This window comes from Aulonocara sp. 'chitande type north' Nkhata Bay, linkage group LG23 (assembly GCF_057382095.1).
Source record: "Aulonocara sp. 'chitande type north' Nkhata Bay isolate Kocher_YH1m ecotype deep benthic linkage group LG23, A_spYH_male_GT1.1, whole genome shotgun sequence".
Classification (NCBI taxonomy): Eukaryota; Metazoa; Chordata; class Actinopteri; order Cichliformes; family Cichlidae; genus Aulonocara; species Aulonocara sp. 'chitande type north' Nkhata Bay.
This window is the reverse complement of record NC_141365.1, coordinates 26,728,772-26,748,868: the sequence shown is the minus strand read 5'-3', so window position 1 is coordinate 26,748,868 and position 20,097 is coordinate 26,728,772. Positions and strand designations below refer to the sequence as shown.

The window sequence follows — 20,097 nt, the reverse complement described above, 5'->3', positions numbered from 1 at the left end:
TGAGATTCAGGAGAATCGATAAAAGGGTTTCTCTAAATACAGGCATATTTGACAGTAGCAAGCTGGTTGATAACACAGTGGTAAATACGCTCCTGTCACAACTTTTTCAGTGTTTTTTTTTTTTTCTTGCTAGCATGAAATTATTCAAGAATAAAAATGTGTATTCAGTGATTTACGGTTTTGTTTACAAATCTTAGTAGATTTCTTGTACCGAGGTAGGATTTTGATGTACTTTTTTTAGTTTTAGTTTCTGTGTCATGTTCCTTCTGGTGCTATTCAATTATATACTGAAGGCAAACATTAGCACACATTACAGCACTGTGCTGCACCTACTTTAAAGCTTTTAACAAATATTTGAAGATTTTCATTTGACATTTTAGAAAACCAAACATTAAAGTGTTTTATTATACATTAGAGCAGTAAATTATAAAGTCATTTATAATGAATGAATAAAATGTGCTGTTCTACTTCACTCTTATTATATTCTGATGGTTATGTGCTGTTTCTGCAATATTATGATATTTGCCTCTCAATGTAGGTTTACTAAATTAAAAAGAAATAATATTTTAATGTTCTTGGAGGCTCTTTAATGGAAATGATATTTTTAACACTATTATTGTTGTTGTTATCTGTGAATATTTAAAGTGTTTTACAAAATGTTTTTCTTTTTAATTATTAATTATTAAGATGTCAAATTACAGTTATTTAAATGCATTCCCGAACAGAAAAATATAATAGTATTAAAATGTGAATTTGGTTTAACAAGTTTTAAGTTTTAAACAATATAATTTGAGAGATTTTTAAAAAAAACAATTGTGTTTCCTGTTTTTATAACAGGCGGTTTTATAAATTACTTAAGTGGTGTTAGTAAATTTAAGTTTTCAGTGTATTCGTGCACCGCAGAGCCTGAAATCATGCCTATTGTTAGTTCAATTTTAAAATCCTGTATTTATTTCCTGTTGAATCCTTTGATTTCACATGACCTGCTTTTGGTTCCTGGTTTCCCCTGTGCCACCGTGTTTCTGAGTCTTGACATCGAAGCTGCTGTTTGTTGTCAAAACACATGTAAGAGATATGACAGGAGCCAGGATAAAGATGTCTCGAGGTGAGTTTAGTGTCAAAGTACAAACATTTAGTTCACCTGATGTTGAAATAAGGTAAAATAAGGTGTAATTAAAAATGAAAGAAAGAAAAAATAGTTCTGCTGTTATCCCACAAATTGAATTCTACAAAATGTAAAAGAAAAAAAAGGAAAACAGAAAATTTATGACCAAATAAACAGCATAAAAAAATTTCCAGATCCGTTACTCAAGATGAGTTGAGCAATGAATAATATGTCTTTATTGTACTGAGAAACAACATTAATTATGTCACATTCACTTTATATATATATTTTTAAGTCTGTTTACCTTTTATCACCACCAAAGTGCATTTACATTCAGACACGGGTAATGTGTTGATAAATGCATTTATTTCTTTTCTTTTGCCTTTTATGATGAAAGCCTGAATGACGCTCTGCCTTGTTCGTGCATATTTTTTCTTTTAAACCCGGGATGGCTCTAATGAGAATGCATGAAGTAAAATGTACCTGGAACTAGATTTTAGTGGTCATAATCTAATTGTCCTTTATACTCTTTAAACTATAACTTTAAAGGTTTCAGAAGTGGTGTTTTTGTTTTGCAGTACAAAGTTTTGTGGACACATGTTGTAATGTCTTAAAATAATCCACACCTCAGATTTTTGCTGTGGACAGAAACTAATATCTGAACTTCACCTGTTTCATGCAGCCTGGGTGGATGTCCAGGCAGATTTCAAGTAAAGAAATGTTTTGGTTCATTAACATAATCGGCGTCACTGTCAATGAAAGGGAGCTCGTCGTATCGGATCGCTGCCTCCCAGCAGAGATGCAGAGCCTGAGCGACAATGTCCTCCGACATCCTCTGAGCAAAGTCCAGCAGAGCTCTACTGGCTGGAGGGGGATCCTGGAAGCTGCCGTCAGCTGAGCCTGCAATACCTTCAGAGTCGCTTGCATGCTTCAGAAACCCCTCAGCCTCATCGGTGACGGCCTCATCCGGTTTGTCAGAACGGGCTCCAAACCAGCATCTTGACCTGTTACATCCCATTTCACAGAGACGCTGATGGAGCTGTTGAATCTTCAGCAGCACGAGTTTCTACTGGTGACCTTCATGTCTGCAGAAACAGTCAGCAGAACAAAGACATGTTGGTTTTAAACACTTCCAGGAGATGTTTGACCCAACAAGAGCTGTTTATCCTTTCTGGAGAAAGATATCATCACCTTCCGACCTCTCTTTATCCGACAACAGCAACACCAGAGACACCGGGCTCTACGAAACACTGGAGAAAACAAGCCTTTTTAAAAGGTGAGAAATTTCATACACAGTCACATATAAAGTTTCTGTCAGACTTTGGACTAAATAAGGCATTTTAAGGCATTATAAATACACACATGGGTGGCAAATCAAAATGAGAGCCTTCTACAACACACAGTGATATCACAAAATGTGAAAATTTAATTATTTTTTTCAAGTTACCCTCTGTCCTGTGCTGCAGTTCCTCTCCAACCTCCAGAGCTGCTGATAACCAGGCTGCTGAACCAGTTTCCACCTGCTGCTGGTTTGTGGGAGGAGCGAATCGCTGGACACCACCCAAAACAAACTGTTTACCCCCTGAAAGCCCTTAAAGTGCACCTATTCTGCTCATTACCAGTGCCATGCTTTTATTTTTGGACTCATAGTAGCTTTGCATGAGTCAGCTGGTGAATGAATTCAGAATAATCCTTCTTTATCTTACACTGGGCCTTGGTTCAGCTCCTCAGGCCATCCTCTGTCTGAAACAAGCTGTTTCAGCTCCTCGCCCTTTAAACCAACTTTCTTAGCAGAGTGTGTGAGCAGCAGATGGAGCTTCTGTGCCTGAGATGACCATATTAGGAATAACTATGACATCATACAGGCCAGAGAGTAGAAAAAACAGTATGAAACTGAGCATTTAGATTTGGATCTGTCACTGCCAGCTCGTTACTTTGGTGAATTGGTGTGTTTCATCCTAAATCATGACTTTTTAACACCTTTTAAAAAGGGACTGTTATTTTCTGGGTGGCTGATGCTGCCACTGCCAGTGCATCAATGGCAATGACGTTACAGGACACTTGGCTTCGATGCAGATGCAGGAGTTACCTGACAAAACAGGATTAGGATGTGAGTGCACCGGCTCTGGCTCTGTGTGAAACCTTCTGTTTGTGAGGGGCAGCCAATCAGAAGAAAGTCAGCTGCAGGCCAAAAACACAAAGAAAAACTAATGGGGCAGACCCTGCAGGCTTAAAGGGAGAGGAGCTACAAAGCTGGTTTGACACAGAGGATGAACTGAGGGGCAACACTGGGGCCCAATGCAAGAAAAAGAAGGATTATTTTGAACTGTGATTCATGCAAAGCTACTTTAGGAGAGTCCAAGAATAGAAACGTGTAGCTAGAAATGAGCAGGATAGATTCTCTTTAAAATAAAAACAACAACATAGTGTTATATCAATCCGTATGTGTCATCTAATAAACAACAAGCGCAAACTAAACTGTAGATTTAGCTTTCCAGTTAACACTTACAGCTGAGAGTGATTTTTAAGCCTCAGCAAACAGGAAGCAACAACTTCGAGTAAAATGTAAATATGGATCATGAGCAGGTGATGGTGCCTTCAGAGTCCTGCAGAGTGGGAGTTTGTGCAGCTCAGAATGTAGACACAGAGTCAGCGGCGCCATCTGGTGGCAAAACAAAATAAAATACAAACAATAGGTCTTGGAGAGGAAAATGCAATGCGCACCTGTCAATTCACTTTTTAAAACTCCCTCTGTGTTGATGTTACCAAAAGAAAAGAAAGAAAAAGCTTATTCTAAGAGATCCAGCTAGCTGACTTAGCTGTGTGCATGACTGAAACGTTTAGAGATGTTTATATCTCTGTGTTTAGGCTATGTCACACTGTAGTGTGGCATTGCTTCATTTGTCCCGCTTTGCATTTTTAAACCTTGTTATAAACACACTTCAATCAAACGTATTTGATTATTTCACATCTGAAAAGTTGTCCTACCTCTTTAAATGTCACTTCTAAAAAAAAAAAAAAAAAAAAAAAAAAAAGCAGCCAATCATAAAGTCCTGGGGGGACAGGCTCACATCAGACGGCGTCACTGCGCTCACTTCTTCTCTCCAGCATGCTCCTCTCGCTCTGCCTGAGCGTTTCTGTTATCTTCTTTTCCTCTTCGGGTTTTGCCATGGAGATGAACCAGACCTCCAAGTTGCTGGGGGAGAGCGGAGAGCAGTGTTCAGCCTGCGACTTCCGGGAGCACAGCAAGCAGATGAGGCTCCACAGCATCAAGTCGCAAATCCTCAGCATCCTGCGGCTGGAGCAGGCGCCCAACATCAGCCGCGATATGATCCGCCAGCTGATCCCCAAAGCGCCTCCTCTGACACAGCTGCTGGACCAGTATGATCCGCGGGTGGAGGACGAAGACCACGCAACCACGGAGACCATCATCACAATGGCAACAACGCGTAACTAAACAAACCACTGAGGGGTTTATACCTAAAATAAATAAATAAATAAATACATGAATAAATAAATAAATAGTTTTGCACTTTTTTGTGCGTAAATCCTGTGCGTAAAGAGGCGCAGTAAAATAGGATACTGCTGAGGCGCAAACGACCAAACAGACCTGAGCTACGACTTTAAGGCCGTAAATGTTTATATGATATGATGTTTATATTTATATTAGCCATAAAATCTTAATGGCAGGTGACCAACAATTATCTTTAACGAGGATTTGTATTTGGTATTACTGGTGTTGAGCGTTTGAGGGAGCCTCCCAGCCTTCACATGCTCAATTGGGGTGGTTAGCACCAGATTTCTGTCGTTTTAATCTGGAGAATTTTAATCTTAGATTAACTAGTTGATGAATTTAGAAGTTATGGTGACGCAAAATACCATTATTGAAGGACAAATGAAACATTTAAGGAGTTATCATACTAATACCACTCATATCTTAAATCACCATTAAATTCTAGCTACAGAATTTCTCCAAATCTGTTCATTTCGTTTTCCAAAAAGGAGACAAAACAGACAATTGACTGACAGCATTAACTGGAATAACATCGTTCAAATGATCAGGGGCACCTCCAGAATTTTTTCATAGGGGTGGCCACATGGGGGGCCACTAAAAATACTGTAGTGGCACAGCAAAAACAGAATTTCCAGTTTTAATAAATATTTTTTAATAATTATAATAATATCCTTTCATGAATGTCTGCATACATGACAACCAAAAGTTTATGTGAAAATGTTTCTAATGCAACAGCATAACTTTTTTTTTTTTTGTTTGTTTTTATATGACTCACTTCTTCCAGACAATCCAATCGCCCAGGACGAATTGTCCTGTTGTCTGTTCAGCCTCAGTCCAAAGATTCAGCCCAAAAACATCCTGAGCGCTCAGCTGTGGGTTCACCTGCGGCCTGCTGACGTGGTTACCACCGTCTTCCTGCAGGTCTCCCGCCTCAAACCTGGCAAGGAGGGAAACAGCACCCGCGTCCGGGTTCGCTCCCTGAAAATTGACACTGACGCTGGTGCTGGCTCCTGGCAGAGCATCGACATCAAGTCTCTGCTGCAGGCTTGGCTGCGTCAACCAGAAACCAACTATGGCATAGAAATCAACGCCTACGACTCCAAAGGAGAAGATCTGGCCGTTACTTCAGCAGAGCCTGGAGAGGAAGGACTGGTGAGTCTATTTCCTCTATGACTCTATAAGTATTGGTTTGCAGTAGCCGTTATTTTTATGCATTACACTTAAGCAATGGTTAATTATTGGCTAAATTTCAAGTAAGCTCAGTACCTATGATAATTTTTATAATGAAACAAAATTATTACTTAATAAAGTGAGGCACCAAAAACTATGTGGTCAGGTTTAGGCACTATAAACTATAAACCTTCCAGGCTGTCTTATGCATTACTGTTTAATTTTCCATTTACAACTCCTTCCTAGCAACCCTTCATCGAGGTCAAGATCCTCGACAACCTCAAGAGATCCCGTCGTGACTCGGGCCTCAACTGTGATGAAGAGTCTGTGGAGACACGCTGCTGTAGATACCCACTCACCGTTGACTTTGAGGAGTTTGGGTGGGACTGGATTATCGCGCCCAAACGCTACCGAGCAAACTACTGCTCAGGGGAGTGTGAGTTCCTGCACCTGCAGCAGTACCCACATGCACACCTGGTGAACAAGGCTAACCCACGGGGTACAGCTGGGCCCTGCTGCACACCCACCAAGATGTCACCCATTAACATGCTCTATTTCAACCGCAAGGAGCAGATCATCTATGGAAAGATCCACTCCATGGTGGTTGACCACTGTGGCTGCTCTTGAGGATATCACGCATCCGTGAGGGTGAAACGTCTAACAGAAATGATGCAAAGATTTCAAATATTGCACTTTTTTTTTTCAGTTTGATTTAGTAGTTTAAGAAAAGCAGCCAATAAACAGGTTCCAAAGATGCTAAAAAACATCCAAAACAATGAAATAAGTCATTTCAGTTATTCAGTTTTGGTCTTTGTGTTCTAATCCAAACAAAAATTGACCAAACAGGATGCAAACACACATCAAAAACAAACCAACAGCGAGCCCAGAAATACTCAAAAGTCGCACAAATTTATTCATATAATGATTGCTTACTTTTTATATATGTAACTGCTGTGCTATAAACCTGTAAAAACAATTTAACACAGCATTTAAGCATTTTAAGCATTTAACACACTCAGTAGATACAGAGTAAGAAGCTCATTCATTTTATGTCCGAATGTAAAATGAAGCAATGCAACCAAATTTTAAAAAAAAATGTATTTCAACAGAAAGACAATTTCAAATGTGCAAAAAGAGCATTTAGAGAAAAATCTAAATATATTAAATGCTAAATATATCTAATATCTCATATATATATAAAACGCATTTAGGCAGGATTCAAAAGGTAAAAGTTAGTAAAAGTATAGTATTACAAGTAACTCTTTTAGCACAGTTTTTGGTCTCCTCTGGGAAAATGTCTGTATTTTTAGCTGCTAAATGCTGCACTATGTTCTCTAACTGTGTGTGTGTGTGTGTGTGTGTCTGCTGTTAGCTTTGTAGAGCTTTTTTTAAACTGCTCCATGAGGAGTGCTAATCAAATAGTGAATTTTAAACCATAACAGTTTTTACACAACCTTTACAAATAGTCATTGACTATATTGTTATACAAGACTTATTGAATATAAGTTTTTGCTTTTAGTATAATCTTTAAGGCTTTTGAGATAATCACTGTTAATATATTCACTTTTTCAGAAAATAACAGAAGATGCAATCTTACACACATATATCTTTTTTTAATATATCTTTTTTTATTGGTGTGTTTACCCACTTTCAGGCCTTTTCGCACATTCAAGTGTGAGGCAATGTTTGAACATGAATATCTCAAAATATTAACAATAAAAGCCTAAAATATTCGCTGGTATTTCTTACCATCAGAACAATTCAGGTAAATTGGGACAGAGTTATTAAAAAACGTCTGAGTATCGGCTGGCTAAAATGAAAAAAATGTCCCATATTTGAATGCACGCTATTAAAAAACTTTACATTGCAAAAGAAAACTAGTGACACTTTTTGAATGATATATAGTTATATTTTACAATAATGAAAAGTAAAATGTAAAATATTCTTTAACATTAAAATGTTAGTCACAAAAATGGGAAAAAAAATCTTGTTTTTAAAAATTTGAATACCATCTGGAAGCTCCAGAATTTTTGATGTATTCAAACTTTGATCTGGACTAGCTGCTGATATTTTTTTGTTTTTAGGGTACAACGTGTCATATTTGCTGGATTCAACAGGGAATTTGAATGAAAAAAAAAAGTAAATATCTAAAAGTAAGTAATTGCCATATAAAGATGAAATTTCACAGCAGTCACTTCATATGTCCAAACGTTGGGCCATTAGTTTATTATGCAATTTGAAGATGATCAAAATTAGTCATTTTTTAATGAATCTGTCCCAAATTAAAGATCCTGATTCATTTTCATGGTAAATGTGAAGCTGAAATTTAACAGCAATCACAAACTCAAAGTCAAACTTTGGACCATAAAAGTTTTATTTAAAAGATGGTTGAGCAGATGAAGGACCCCTGTGTAACTCCCTGATGAAGGCATCTTTGCTGAAATTAGTTTTGTAGGTTAAAACTAATTTCATCATGTTTAATTGCTATTTACAGAGTGCTTTGCAGAGCTTGGATTTGTAAGTAGTTTAACTGTCTGAAGCCACAGAGTTTGGCTCTTCGATTACTTACATACTAACTGCATTAATTCAAACTTGGCCATGTTTTATATGAACATTCACCATTGAAATGGGATAAATATAGCAGGAAATAAGAAAAAGCAGAATAGGCCACCTTTGAAGAAAAACATGGCTTATCCAGCTGTTGCTTTTCAGTTACAGTATTGTGCACGATCAGAAATCTGTATTATTGTTAATGTTACTTTCGTATCTCCAGTGTTTGTTAAATGTTCTGTATGCATATAAAAATGCATTTTTAACTTAATCAGCACTTTGTACTTTGGTGGACTCACTATGGGGGTCTAAATACAGTAATATCAGATAATCATATGTGCAAATGTCTGGAATTTTCTGCCATCCTAACTCAACTTTCACACAAAAAATGACTTTCAGACTGAGTAGATGGACCCCTGCTGCTTCCTGTCCTATTTTATGAAATCGTGTCCTGATATGAGCCTTGACCAAAGCAAACCCTGCAGGGCATCTTCCATGTGCGCCTTTATTTTGAAAAACATGAACTGAATGACTCTGATCTGGCACTTTGTCCCTCTCCCTGTTCCAGCACTCATTTTAGAGGAAAAGAGTTGCTCTTTTTTTCCCTTTTCTTTTTCTTTTTTTTGAGGACGTTGTTGCAGGTGTTATTCAGTGTTGGAATTTTATTTTGCTGTTGTATTTTTGTCGTGGTGGATTGTGTGCAGAGACTTTGTCACGTGTTAACTGGAGGCAGGAGAAAAAGCTATTGTGGGGTAATTTGAAGTGAAGATTTGTCATAAATGAATTTAGTCTCTTTATTCTGAGTCTAAAAGTTGAATGTAACCACTGCCTCATAAAGTACTGTCACATTTTGGTACATAATTTGTTTGCCGTGTTCTCTTCGTTGAGCTTTGTGACTTCAGTATTTATTTGTTATCAACAGAATTAGCTTTGAGAAGTCCCAGCGTACTGACACATATTAAAGTGCAGTACTGTGCAAAAGTCTTGTGATACTCCTAATTTCCTTATATGGTATTAGGAAAAAGGGAAATATATAATTTCTTCAGGAATAGGAAAGTAGTCTGCAGGAATAGTTCTTCATGCTTCCTGAACAACATTCAAAGCTCTTCTTTCTGCCTTTCGTTGTTATACTAGGATCTAGGAAATCTAGGATCTGTTTGGGATCTGTGTCAGGTCTTTGCTGGATTATGTTCCTTTTACTTAGGGACATGAATATACATTGCTAGGCTTGATACTTCTGCTTTTGTCCTCCCCTTGTCCAGTTTCCTCAACTTTTTAGAGATACGCTGCACACCATCCTGAGATATGTTAAGTTTTCTGCTAACAGTAGTTTATTATAAGCAGCCTGTCAGAAAAACACATAATTGTTTTTGGGGTTTTTTTAACCAATTTCTTTATTTGAATCTATGAAAAATGCTAACAATAACACAGGTTGACAGAAATAAATGACATTTTCATACCAACAAGATGATTCCTAAACTAGCAAAAGATACAGTTTAAATCAATTCTTTGTTGTCTGTTCATCCTTAAGTTAGGTGCCTTTTTATGCTTGAATGATTGACAGGACAAAGTCCCCCCCCCCCAAAAAAAGACAAAAAACAAATAAAATATCCTCTCAAAATGTCCAGGTAGAAGGATTGAACTGAAAATGAGTGAAAAAGGAGCCAGTATCAAAAGAAACATTTAGAAAGACCTTCAGAAAGTCTGGAGAACTGTTGCTCAAGACCACTTAAAGGAATTACAACAAAATCTGTCTAATTGGACGTAAAACAGAAAGAAATGAGTATTTTTGCACTTTTGCACAGTGCTGTATACCACTACATCGTTGCAGTGATGTGAACCAACACTGTTGGTCAGGAAAAATAAGAAATTTAAAGGCGTGTTAAGTTCAGGAAGATCCACAAAAGGATCCATAAAAAATGAATCAGCTTTATTGTGTGACAGTTTGTAACGATTGCGGTCTCAAAACACCTTATTATGTAAAATCTGAAAACTAAACCTATAACAGAACACCTGCAGTTTGTCAAACTCAATCTCATCAAGGACCTGACATGTGAAATGCTTTACTGGGATGCTTTTATTCAACAAGAAAATACCACAGGTTGTTGTATAGCATGCTCTTACAAACATTTTGATTCAAAAATTAACAAGCTGCCTATACATTACCATAAAGATCGCAGTCATGCTTCTGAATATGGAGCATTTGATAAAATCAAATACAATTTTCTGAACGACCTCTCGCCAAATGGAAGATCTGACTGAGTGGTTTCCTCTGCTGTGAAGCACCTTGTCTTTGTGACTCCATCACTTTCAGAATTGGCACACAAGAAACATTTACATGCATTTATGCTGTTCAGCAACTTTCTGAAGACTCTGTTCTCCTGTTCTTGTGTCAGATATATACTGTAAGTTTAAAAAAATACTGTAAACATCTAAAGCAAAACTGGGTTGTTATGGCACCTATTTTTAGTCTCCGCCACCTCCTCGGGGAGATTTCTCTGTTTTTAGCTGCCAATCAGACGGTGAGCATTGTTGTTTTTTTAGAGCTTTGATCTGAAAACTGCTTGATGAAAGTTTGGTTGTAATACTTTTTTCAGTTTTGCAGATGAACAGTAAGAGGTGGAATTTATGATGTGAATGACAGTGGTGGAAAATCAGTTGTGCTTATTGCCAGCTCTATGTCCTTTCATTATTGGGCTCTTTTAGAGTAGCTCGAACCCTCCTCGGCTCATCCTCTGTCTGAAACAAGCAGTTTTGACTCCTACCCCTGAGTTTATTGTGCCTGAGCTGACCATATTAGGGATATCTCCCCCCCCCCCCCCCCCCCCCCTCTATGACATCACACAGAGCCAGTGTAGAAAAAATTCAGGAGCCTTTCAAGCAGTCTGAATCCTGGATTTTGGCTCAGAGCGAGGACTTGTACATCCCCTGACCTCGTGTTTTGTTTTGTTTTTTACTTTGCCCATGTTTAGTCTTAACATGCATTTAAACAATTTATATAAGCAGAATAACTTTCAGCCTCCTTCCATGGAGGACAAATCTGGAGAAAGTCACTGACTGGTCCAATAGTGTGTAAATAATCAGGAAAGTTTGGCGCCGTCAGCCAAAATTCAAGCATGAGAACAGAAAGCGTGACTTAGCAGGGAGGTTTCAGCTCAATTTGAAGCCGCGTGCAGATGTCCTGACTGTTGTTGTGCTTCACGGGGGTTTCTGACCCAAACGTCTTTGTCCCGCTGTTGGAGCAGAGCATCCACGGGTGACACATATCCACGTGGGTAACTGTGCAGTGAACTGAAGTAAACTCATCACACTTATTTAGTGTGTGAATGTGTGTGTGAATGGGTGGATGACTGGATATGTAAAGCGCTTTGGGGTCCTTAGGGACTAGTAAGGTGCTATATAAATACAGGCCATTTACTTATTTAGTCTCTTGTTAAAATTGCATAGGCAGGTGGCAGGTGCACTTAACAAACAAAGATGTTTTTTTTCCCCCTGCAAAAAGTGTGCTAACGTACAGCTCTGAGTTTCCCACTTTGAGGTCTAAACATCAGGCTGTGTTGCTGCATTTGAGGACCAGAAATGTGTGAAACTCTACCTGCTAGTTTTTGCGTAGTCTTTCTGATGAAGAGAGACACGCTGAGCTTTTCTTTCTGCCACACTTGGTCTGTAAATATGGGTTCATTTGTCACCTTTATTGTAAATTATATCCAAAATGGAATACAACCTTGAAAGAGTATAATAAAATAGAGTATCTTGAATAATGTAGAGTATTGTTATTAATCACAGATATTTTTTTTCCCAAAATCATAAGTATAAAATTATGGAATCATCTTTTTAAAACAAGTTGTCACAAACCTAAATATGCAAAATAGTCTGCAGTTAAAACTCTCAATGAGCTGTTGCACCTGGCTGATCGAAAGGAAGGATGGAGCTAATAAGAGAGTAATCACTTAAATATTTACTTCATGACTAAGGTTTAAGAACAGAAAAGGAAACTTGCAGATTTAAAGTAAAAAGAAAAAAAATAAAGAAAATCAAATATTTGTGGTGCATTTATGTTCAGTCAGACGGGTCAGTAAACGCCAGCAAATGTCAGTAAATGAAAGGTTCATTGGAGAATTAAGTTTACAGCAGCAAGTGAAGGCATCAAACGGTGAGACGCCGCCGCTAGGGGGCGTAGTGACATCATAAGACAGGTGTAAGAAGACCGAGGGAGAGATGATTGCGAGTCTCTGAGGAGGGTTGAAGTTTTCTGAACAGCGGTTCGAGTTTCTTCAGGTTAAAAGAAAAGACTGGAGAAAGAGCGACACCATCACCTGCTGGAGGCTGTGGAGAGAAGGTTCGTTTACAGTAAGTCAAAGGTGTCGAAATTATATAAATCATAAAATAAGGGTTAAATTTTCAACTCTCTTCAACTTTAGCTCATTTTAATTTCTCATACAGTCATAATTGATTTTTATCTGCCGTAATATGGTTAGTGGTGTTTTCACATCTATACAGTGGTAAAATATGCAATATTTTGTATATCTAAAACATATTTAAAAACATAAAAAACATAAGGCTGATTGGGGCAGTTTATCTGACATGTATGTTAGCATTTGTAACACTGAAGATGCTGCCTGTCAATTTAAGGTTGGGGTGTGGCAACCTGGCCACAACAAGCTTTGGTTATGTGTTGTTTTTGTTTTATCACTGATTTAGGCTCTGGGTAAACATTTCTAAGACACTTTAGTGTTAAAGGTTTAAAAACCATCACTGAGCGGGGTTTTCAAACTGTTTGGAAACTGCTGGATGAAAACAGCCTTTTTAAAAAAGAAAACAACTAGATGCTTTAATGGTATTAACCCCCCCCCCAGTAATACATCACATTCACTCTCTTTAAAAGGTTTTCAGTGTAAATCATTAGCAATGACAATTTTATGACTTTATCATAAAACTATAGACTGTATGTAAAAGATGGTAATTATAATGTTAATGTTTACTTTCTGCCATGTTGGAGCCAAAAGTCACCAAATGTCAACAAGTGGGTGATGTGCTAAGTTATCAGCTAATGCTAGCTTGGTTAGCAAATTGCGCCGATAAACTGTACAGCTATAACACATAGACCCATTTACCTGCTAATCAGTTTCAGACATTCTCAAACTTCACAAATAAAATCCATATTATTTGTCAAATAACTTCATTAAAATGCAACAAAGACACAAACAGAGTCCAGCGATCCTATTCAGTGGCTAGATGTAGCCTAGCAGACAGCTAACAGCTATTTAATTATTGCCGTTTGGCTCTGTAAACAGGAGCACCTCCAGAACATTTTCATTGGGGTGGCCATATGGGGGCCAATAAAATACAGGGGAGCGGTGACGGGAAATTGTGAGGGACATATAAAGTGACACAATACGAATGACAAAAATTGTTTATGCAAAAATAAATAACAAGTTAAGGTTTCAACTCATTGTACGGTGTCTTCCTCTCACTTATCCTCACCTTTATCAAAATTATTACCAACATAGGACATTCTTGCCCAGAGGGGGCCAACAAACTTTGTGGGGGTGGCCCGTGCCCCCTCGGCCCCCCTTGGTGGTGCCCCTGTCATTAAATGCTCCGTCTTTCCTTAGAGTGAGCTGGTATTGATGGAGCTCACTGAACCAGAGGCGTCATGCATGCTGTGGACTACAGAGATGACCTGAAGCTCTCAGCAGGGGAGATGAAGTGGTGGAGAGAGGTGGACAAATGGAGAGGGACAGTAAAGGAGAAGAACGTAGAGGAAGAGGAGGACACAGAGCTGGTGGAGGTGCTGCTCCAAGGCAGAGCTCCGTGGGGCTTCACACTGAGGGGAGGCACTGAACACAGAGAACCCCTGATCATCACAAAGGTAACACGCAGAACTTTGTGCTTTTTGTACAGTGATTTAAAAGAACATGTAATCATTTTTTTTACTCATTAACCTTATTTACCTGTGAAGGGCAGATTCAGTTGCCCGTCTCTTGGTGTTAAAGAACTGCCATCAGGATTTAGTTAAACTAAGTAGTGTCCATTTTGAGCCAGAAAGGCATGGACTGATCGTGTATGTGTTTGTCAGATACATTTTTAGGGAGGAGAGTATTTAAATGAATAATAAAAACACAACATAAAGTTAATTTATTGCAAATTGCACTGTAATAAATGCAGTAAAATGTCTTTTTTTGTGCGTGATTACAATAGTTATTGCTAGGAGTGTTTATTCAAATGGAACAACAAACGTCGATGGTGTTACCAGAAAGATTTGGGAGGACTGGCACTACAGATAATTGTTACACTGGGTTTAAGTGTTTCAGGTTTTTAACTATGTTTCTGCCTCCAAGCACATCTCCATATCCTTTCTCAGCAGTGCATACACACAGAGCTCTGCAACATCACAACTGGTAGTAGATCGGTTACATATCATATTACTATAGTTTTTAAAATACAGCTGTTGATGGGAGTCAGACACATCTGAAGTTTTTTTAATTAATGTCTGAAATGTTTAACCAGATGTTCAAATGTGTGGTTTGAACAATACATTCCCAATATACTAGCTAGTAAAACTAATTATTCTTATTTTATGAATGTGCAGTGCCCAAATAGGAAATGAATGGCTAAGCTGTATGTTGCATTTACCCTCTTGAGTGGAGTGATGTGTTATCAAGGAGTGTGTGGACATTTAGCGTCACCCATTGTAGCTGCATTTAAAATATGATTTGATTAAGAAAAGAATCGAAATAACAGTTTCGAATGCATAATTTGTACATCTGTTAAACTTGACTAAATGCTAACTTGTTGGTTTTAAAGATTTTTTTTTGTTATTCTGTTTAAATAATTAGTAACCTATTCAGCAGAAACATCCATTTTCTCTTCAGTATTTCATAGTTTGCAGTATTTACAGTAATAAACACCTGCAAGCCTCACAGGGCATGCAGAAAACACATGCATGTGACGCAGTAAGAGTGTTTTCTGATGGTCAATAATGCTTACATTCTTCAGTACATCTTCTAAATGATTTCTGGTATATTTGGAGTCAAAATTAGTTTTTTAAACCTCTTGTCTGCCACACTTAGTAACTCTGGCCCTTAATTTTTAAGAAATACTTTTGTATGTTGGCTGTAGATATTCAACGCATTGGAGAATATGTCAAACTCTTGTGTCAGAGCACATTTGCAGTTTCCTTGCACTGTAACGGGTAATATTTGAGATTTGGAATGGGAAGGATGGACTGATGAACAGGGATCCCCTCGATCTGTTTCATTTCAGTTAGATGTCTGGTGCAGAATTTAAACCCTGTCTGTGCCTGAATCATTGGACTTTAATTAGAGCCGCTGAAAGCAGTGTGAGATGTTACACCTGAGGTTGAAATGTGCCCTCAGCGGTTGCAGAGTAACTTAACTTCAAATTAATTGGAAATTTAGGGTCATATTCCTGAGAGCATTGAAGCTTTTGTCTGCCTGCTGATCAGTGGGGCAGCAGCAGCCTTTTCCATCTGCTGCTGCATGAAGAGGTACATCTCAGGGTACCTCAGATTACAGGTGGCTCAGGGTTTTAATATTAATCAGAGGACTCGGGTTGCAGCCAACACAGGTTCTCCTGGATAATGAAACAGTTTACTGAGTGAACCATCCACCTGAAAGATAAAAGAAAATAGGAAAATATAAGTTGGTGTGATGCCTCGTGTTTCTGGGATTTTTTTTGCTGGTTCTATCAGGTGGTTTAATCATGCATGTCTTTCTATTGTTGCCTATGAAATAAAATCAAATTCACAGTACGATATGTAGTGAAATGCTTGGACAACTGCTCGTGACCTAAAGAAAACAAAAAAAGGAAAGGCTATGAATAAGATAGGAAATAAATATGAAAAATTAAAAAGGGTAAATTTAACTAGGAAGGAATAAAATATAAATTAAGGTTAAAAATGAAATAACTGTACAACACAAATTAGAATGAAGGGTAAATTTAACTGGGAGAATAAGATAAAATATATAAATTAAAGTTGAAAATAAAATAACTGTACAACAAAATACACAATATAGAACTATATAAGAATGTATGAATGTATAATAATAAGTCTGTACTACAATGGTAAACTTTATCCAGGGGATGGTGCCAAAGGTGCAGCAATGTTCAACCAAACCATAGATGTGTGTAAAAGATGGACGTTGTTCGTTGTAATGGAGAAAGTGAAGGTGGAGCAGTCGTCAGATACACAGATGTTCTTTTTAGACAAAGTTTGAGTTCAGTTTGTCACACTCTCTGTTTAGACAGCTTTGTGTGTCAGGTTTTGTGTTGATGCTCTGATTGGTGTATTCCTGCAGGATTTTCTTTTAACCTTAACATACTGAAGATAACATGTTGAAAATTTCAGCGCTGAGGTGTAGAGACTGGTCAGTGTATTGGCCACTGAGCCAACATGTATTGGCTGAGTGATTGTTGAGTGGTTGCTGACTGTTGCCAAGTGAAATTGGTAACATAGAGAGTTGTTTGGTTTGGTTGCTAGCAGGTTGCCACTGCCACCCAGAGTTTACATAGTTTGAAAATTGAATAAGTTTAACACAGACCAAAAACAGAGATTGTTCACTTTCAGAGTAAAGGTAGTCTGTTGCAACCAATACATGACAAAAGGTGCAACTTTTATTTTGAAGGCAAACAGTTTCCAGTCTGGTTTATACATTTCACAATTTTACTACCACTGAGTCAGCGTCTTCCATGGAAGCTACAGCTGACTGAAGCGACCTACCAGCAACCAAAGAGGTATATTTAGTTGTGACTAGTTTCACCCAAGTGACTGCAACCTTTGCCAAATGTAATAATGGTGAAAACTAAAAGAGATTTTCTTGCTTACTAAGTGATGCATTTAGTGATATTGTGATTCTGTGGAGCCCTAAAAACACACACAAGTTTGAGTCACAGAGTGGCCTGTTATGCAGTAACTTCCATGTGTGTTACCCTCGTGTTGCCCAGGTGGAGGATGGCAGCGTGGCTGCGGCGGTCCGTCTTCAGGCCGGCGATGAGATTGTGAGTGTGAACTCAGTTCCCCTTAGTGGCTCTCGGCAGGAGGCCATATGCCTGGTGAAGAGCTCCCACAAGACCCTGACCTTGGTGGTCCGAAGGTACCGTTACAGCAAAAATGGCAGCTACTTCTTTATATTTTTATATATATATATATATTTTATATTTTTTTATGGAACAAAAGAGGAACTTTCTTAGGGTTTGGGGGGTTTTATACCAGTTTTTGCTATGTTTGACTGCTTTCTTGGCTCATGTGTAGCTTGTTGGGGCTGAGCATCAGCCAGCCGGTCAGCAGGAGTTCAGCAGGAGGTCAGAGGTCAAAACCACAGTGCCGGAGTCTGACGGTATATATCAGAAAGAAAATGCAGACACAAGTAATATGTGGTTCAGAAGCACAAGTTGTCCCCTGAAAATGCTAAAGCCCTGCAGTGTTTCTTCTACAAACACGAGCTTGTGGGATGGAGAGGAAGGTCGGCTGCAGCCTGACAGTCTCTTACGTGTGCCTCTCGCTGTTTGTTTGCTCCCGAGGCTTAAACAAAAGCTGGTATTGTGGAGGCAGCAGGGCTCCGGCCAGTGCTGTTATTCCAGAGCACAGATAACCACTTGTAAATTACACCGAGAGGACCACCAAACACCCCTCCCTCCAAACTTCTGTCAAGCCAGCTCAACTGGGAGATGGTAAGAGACCAGTTTAACCTGCAGGTCAGCAGCTCATCAGATTTCTAACTTTTGAAAAGTCTGTAAATGTTGCTAACAGTAAAATGCAGACATGTCAGAAATGAAAATTGTCTGAATGAAAAATCCAATGATCCAAAAGCAACACTAAAAGAGTGAATCAGCGTAACAGGCTTCCAAACAATAACACAAACTCAAACATAACAAGAACTAATGCTCAAGATGCTGAAATTATAAATCAAAAACTCGACCTAACAATAAAGAAAAATGTTAATTATTATTATTAACCTTTATTTAACCAGGAAGATCCCATTGAGATTAAAAACCTCTTCAAGGGACACCTGGCCAAGATAGGCAGCAGCAAGTGTCTCACAGTTACAGAAATTACCCAATTAAACACAGGCAACATCTAATTGAAACAGTTGCATGTTATGGACTTGTCCTCAAGGATTCGTAGTTTAGATTTAAAAGCACATAATGAAATGAATTCAGTCATTTTCCATTCGTTCTGCAATTTGTTCCAAGCCGAGGGTGCTAAATGAACAAAAGCTCTTTTACCAAATTCAGTTCGGGCAAATGGAACAGAAAGCAACAAGTAACCATGCAGATGAAGATAAATAGAAGAGGACCTAATACAGAGTCCTGTGGCACTCCGTTGTGCACTGTAACAAAGTCAGAAAATAGACCATCAGATTTTATGCACTGATACCTATTATTGAGGTAGTTTGAGAACCATGCCACTGCTCTGTCAGAGAGTCCCGACTGGAAGACTCTAAATACAACGATCAACAGTGTCAAATGCTTTTGACAAATCAATAAAAACTGATGCACAGTGTTGTTTCTTATCAAGTACAATAGTAATATCATTTACCACTCTCATTGCAGCTGTGATAGTAATGTGATTTTTCCTAAAGCCTGATTGATATTCAGATAAAATGGCATTGGTGTGTAAAAACTCCTTTAACTGCTCACACACAAGAGCTTCAAGAACGTTGTCCAGCACAGATAGATTAGATATTGGTCTGTAATTAGTTAACACTGCTGAGTCGACCCCTTTTAATAGAGGAGCAACAAAAGCTGATTTCCATACTGAGGGAATTTCATTCATATCCAGTGTGAGGTTGAAAAGTGTTGTGAGAGGCTCTGCCACAAGAGGAAGAGTGAAGCAAAGCAGAATAATAATATAATAAATGATCATATCAGCATAAATATATCAGCACAGACAAAGTCCAGAGGTCCAGCTCAGCAAGTCTTATTAGTGACGACTGCTTGTCACAGCTGTCAATCAAACCAGTCATGCCAACTTAAAGCCTCAACAAAATCCCCCCAAATTTGTTTTTTTAAAAATGATCTACATGATGTACAGTTTGTATGAAGGTGGAAAATATCCATAAAGACGAGGAATGCTTGTTGTACCAGGTTGTAAACATGTTTATTTCTGCTGTAAAGTTGGACTTTTTAACATGGGAGTCTATAGGGACTGGTTCACTTTGGGGACAGCCTCTAGTGGACATCAGAGGAACTGCAGGTTTTCACCCTGGTGGTTGCTGCTTAATTTTTTGATGAGCATCTAAACTGTAATAAAGATGTGATATGCCTGTAGATATAAAAATGAGGACTCATAAGAAGAGCTTTGTACAGTTTTGAGTAAAAGTATTTGCACCTTCTTGATTTCTTAGTTTTTCCATATTTGTCACATTTGCATGTTATTAGCTATAGGGGGCAATTTCTTTTTTACACAGGCCCAGGTACATTTTTTAGGAATTTTTTTTCCTAATAAATGAACTAATTTGCCAAATATTAACATTTGTTTCATGACTTAAAACATGTAGGTGTATAAATATGAAAAAAAAAAAACTATAAGAAATCAGGAATACAAATTCATTCTCACAGCGCTATGCACCCGTACAGATAACCTTCTTGATTACATGTGTCACCATGTCCTGTCCTGTCAGAAGAACATGCTCGTCTTCTTGCTTGCAAATGGCAACAGAGTCTTAGAGCTTGAATCCAATTACTCCCTGCAAAGCCACAGCGTGGACCCAGCTTTGCAGAGTGGGTTGAGTCA

At 38.2% G+C, this 20,097-nt stretch overlaps 1 protein-coding gene and 1 long non-coding RNA gene across 2 annotated transcripts; one reads left to right on the top strand and one right to left on the bottom strand.

Moving 5' to 3' along the window:
* Nucleotides 1-1,314: 1,314 nt before the first annotated feature.
* LOC147301997 (uncharacterized) lies at nucleotides 1,315-2,633 on the bottom strand. Its single transcript, XR_015127158.1, has 3 exons — nucleotides 2,553-2,633; nucleotides 2,297-2,355; nucleotides 1,315-2,190 (listed from the first exon to the last, which is right to left on the bottom strand). It is a non-coding gene; the product is annotated as an uncharacterized LOC147301997 (long non-coding RNA).
* An 880-nt stretch (nucleotides 2,634-3,513) lies between these two features.
* On the top strand, nucleotides 3,514-12,068 carry LOC147301996 (growth/differentiation factor 8-like). Its single transcript, XM_086282280.1, has 3 exons — nucleotides 3,514-4,554; nucleotides 5,404-5,771; nucleotides 6,036-12,068. The coding sequence occupies exons 1-3, from the start codon at nucleotides 4,215-4,217 to the stop codon at nucleotides 6,414-6,416; spliced, it is 1,089 nt and encodes a 362-aa protein (XP_086138406.1). The 5' UTR covers nucleotides 3,514-4,214; the 3' UTR covers nucleotides 6,417-12,068.
* Nucleotides 12,069-20,097: the final 8,029 nt, after the last annotated feature.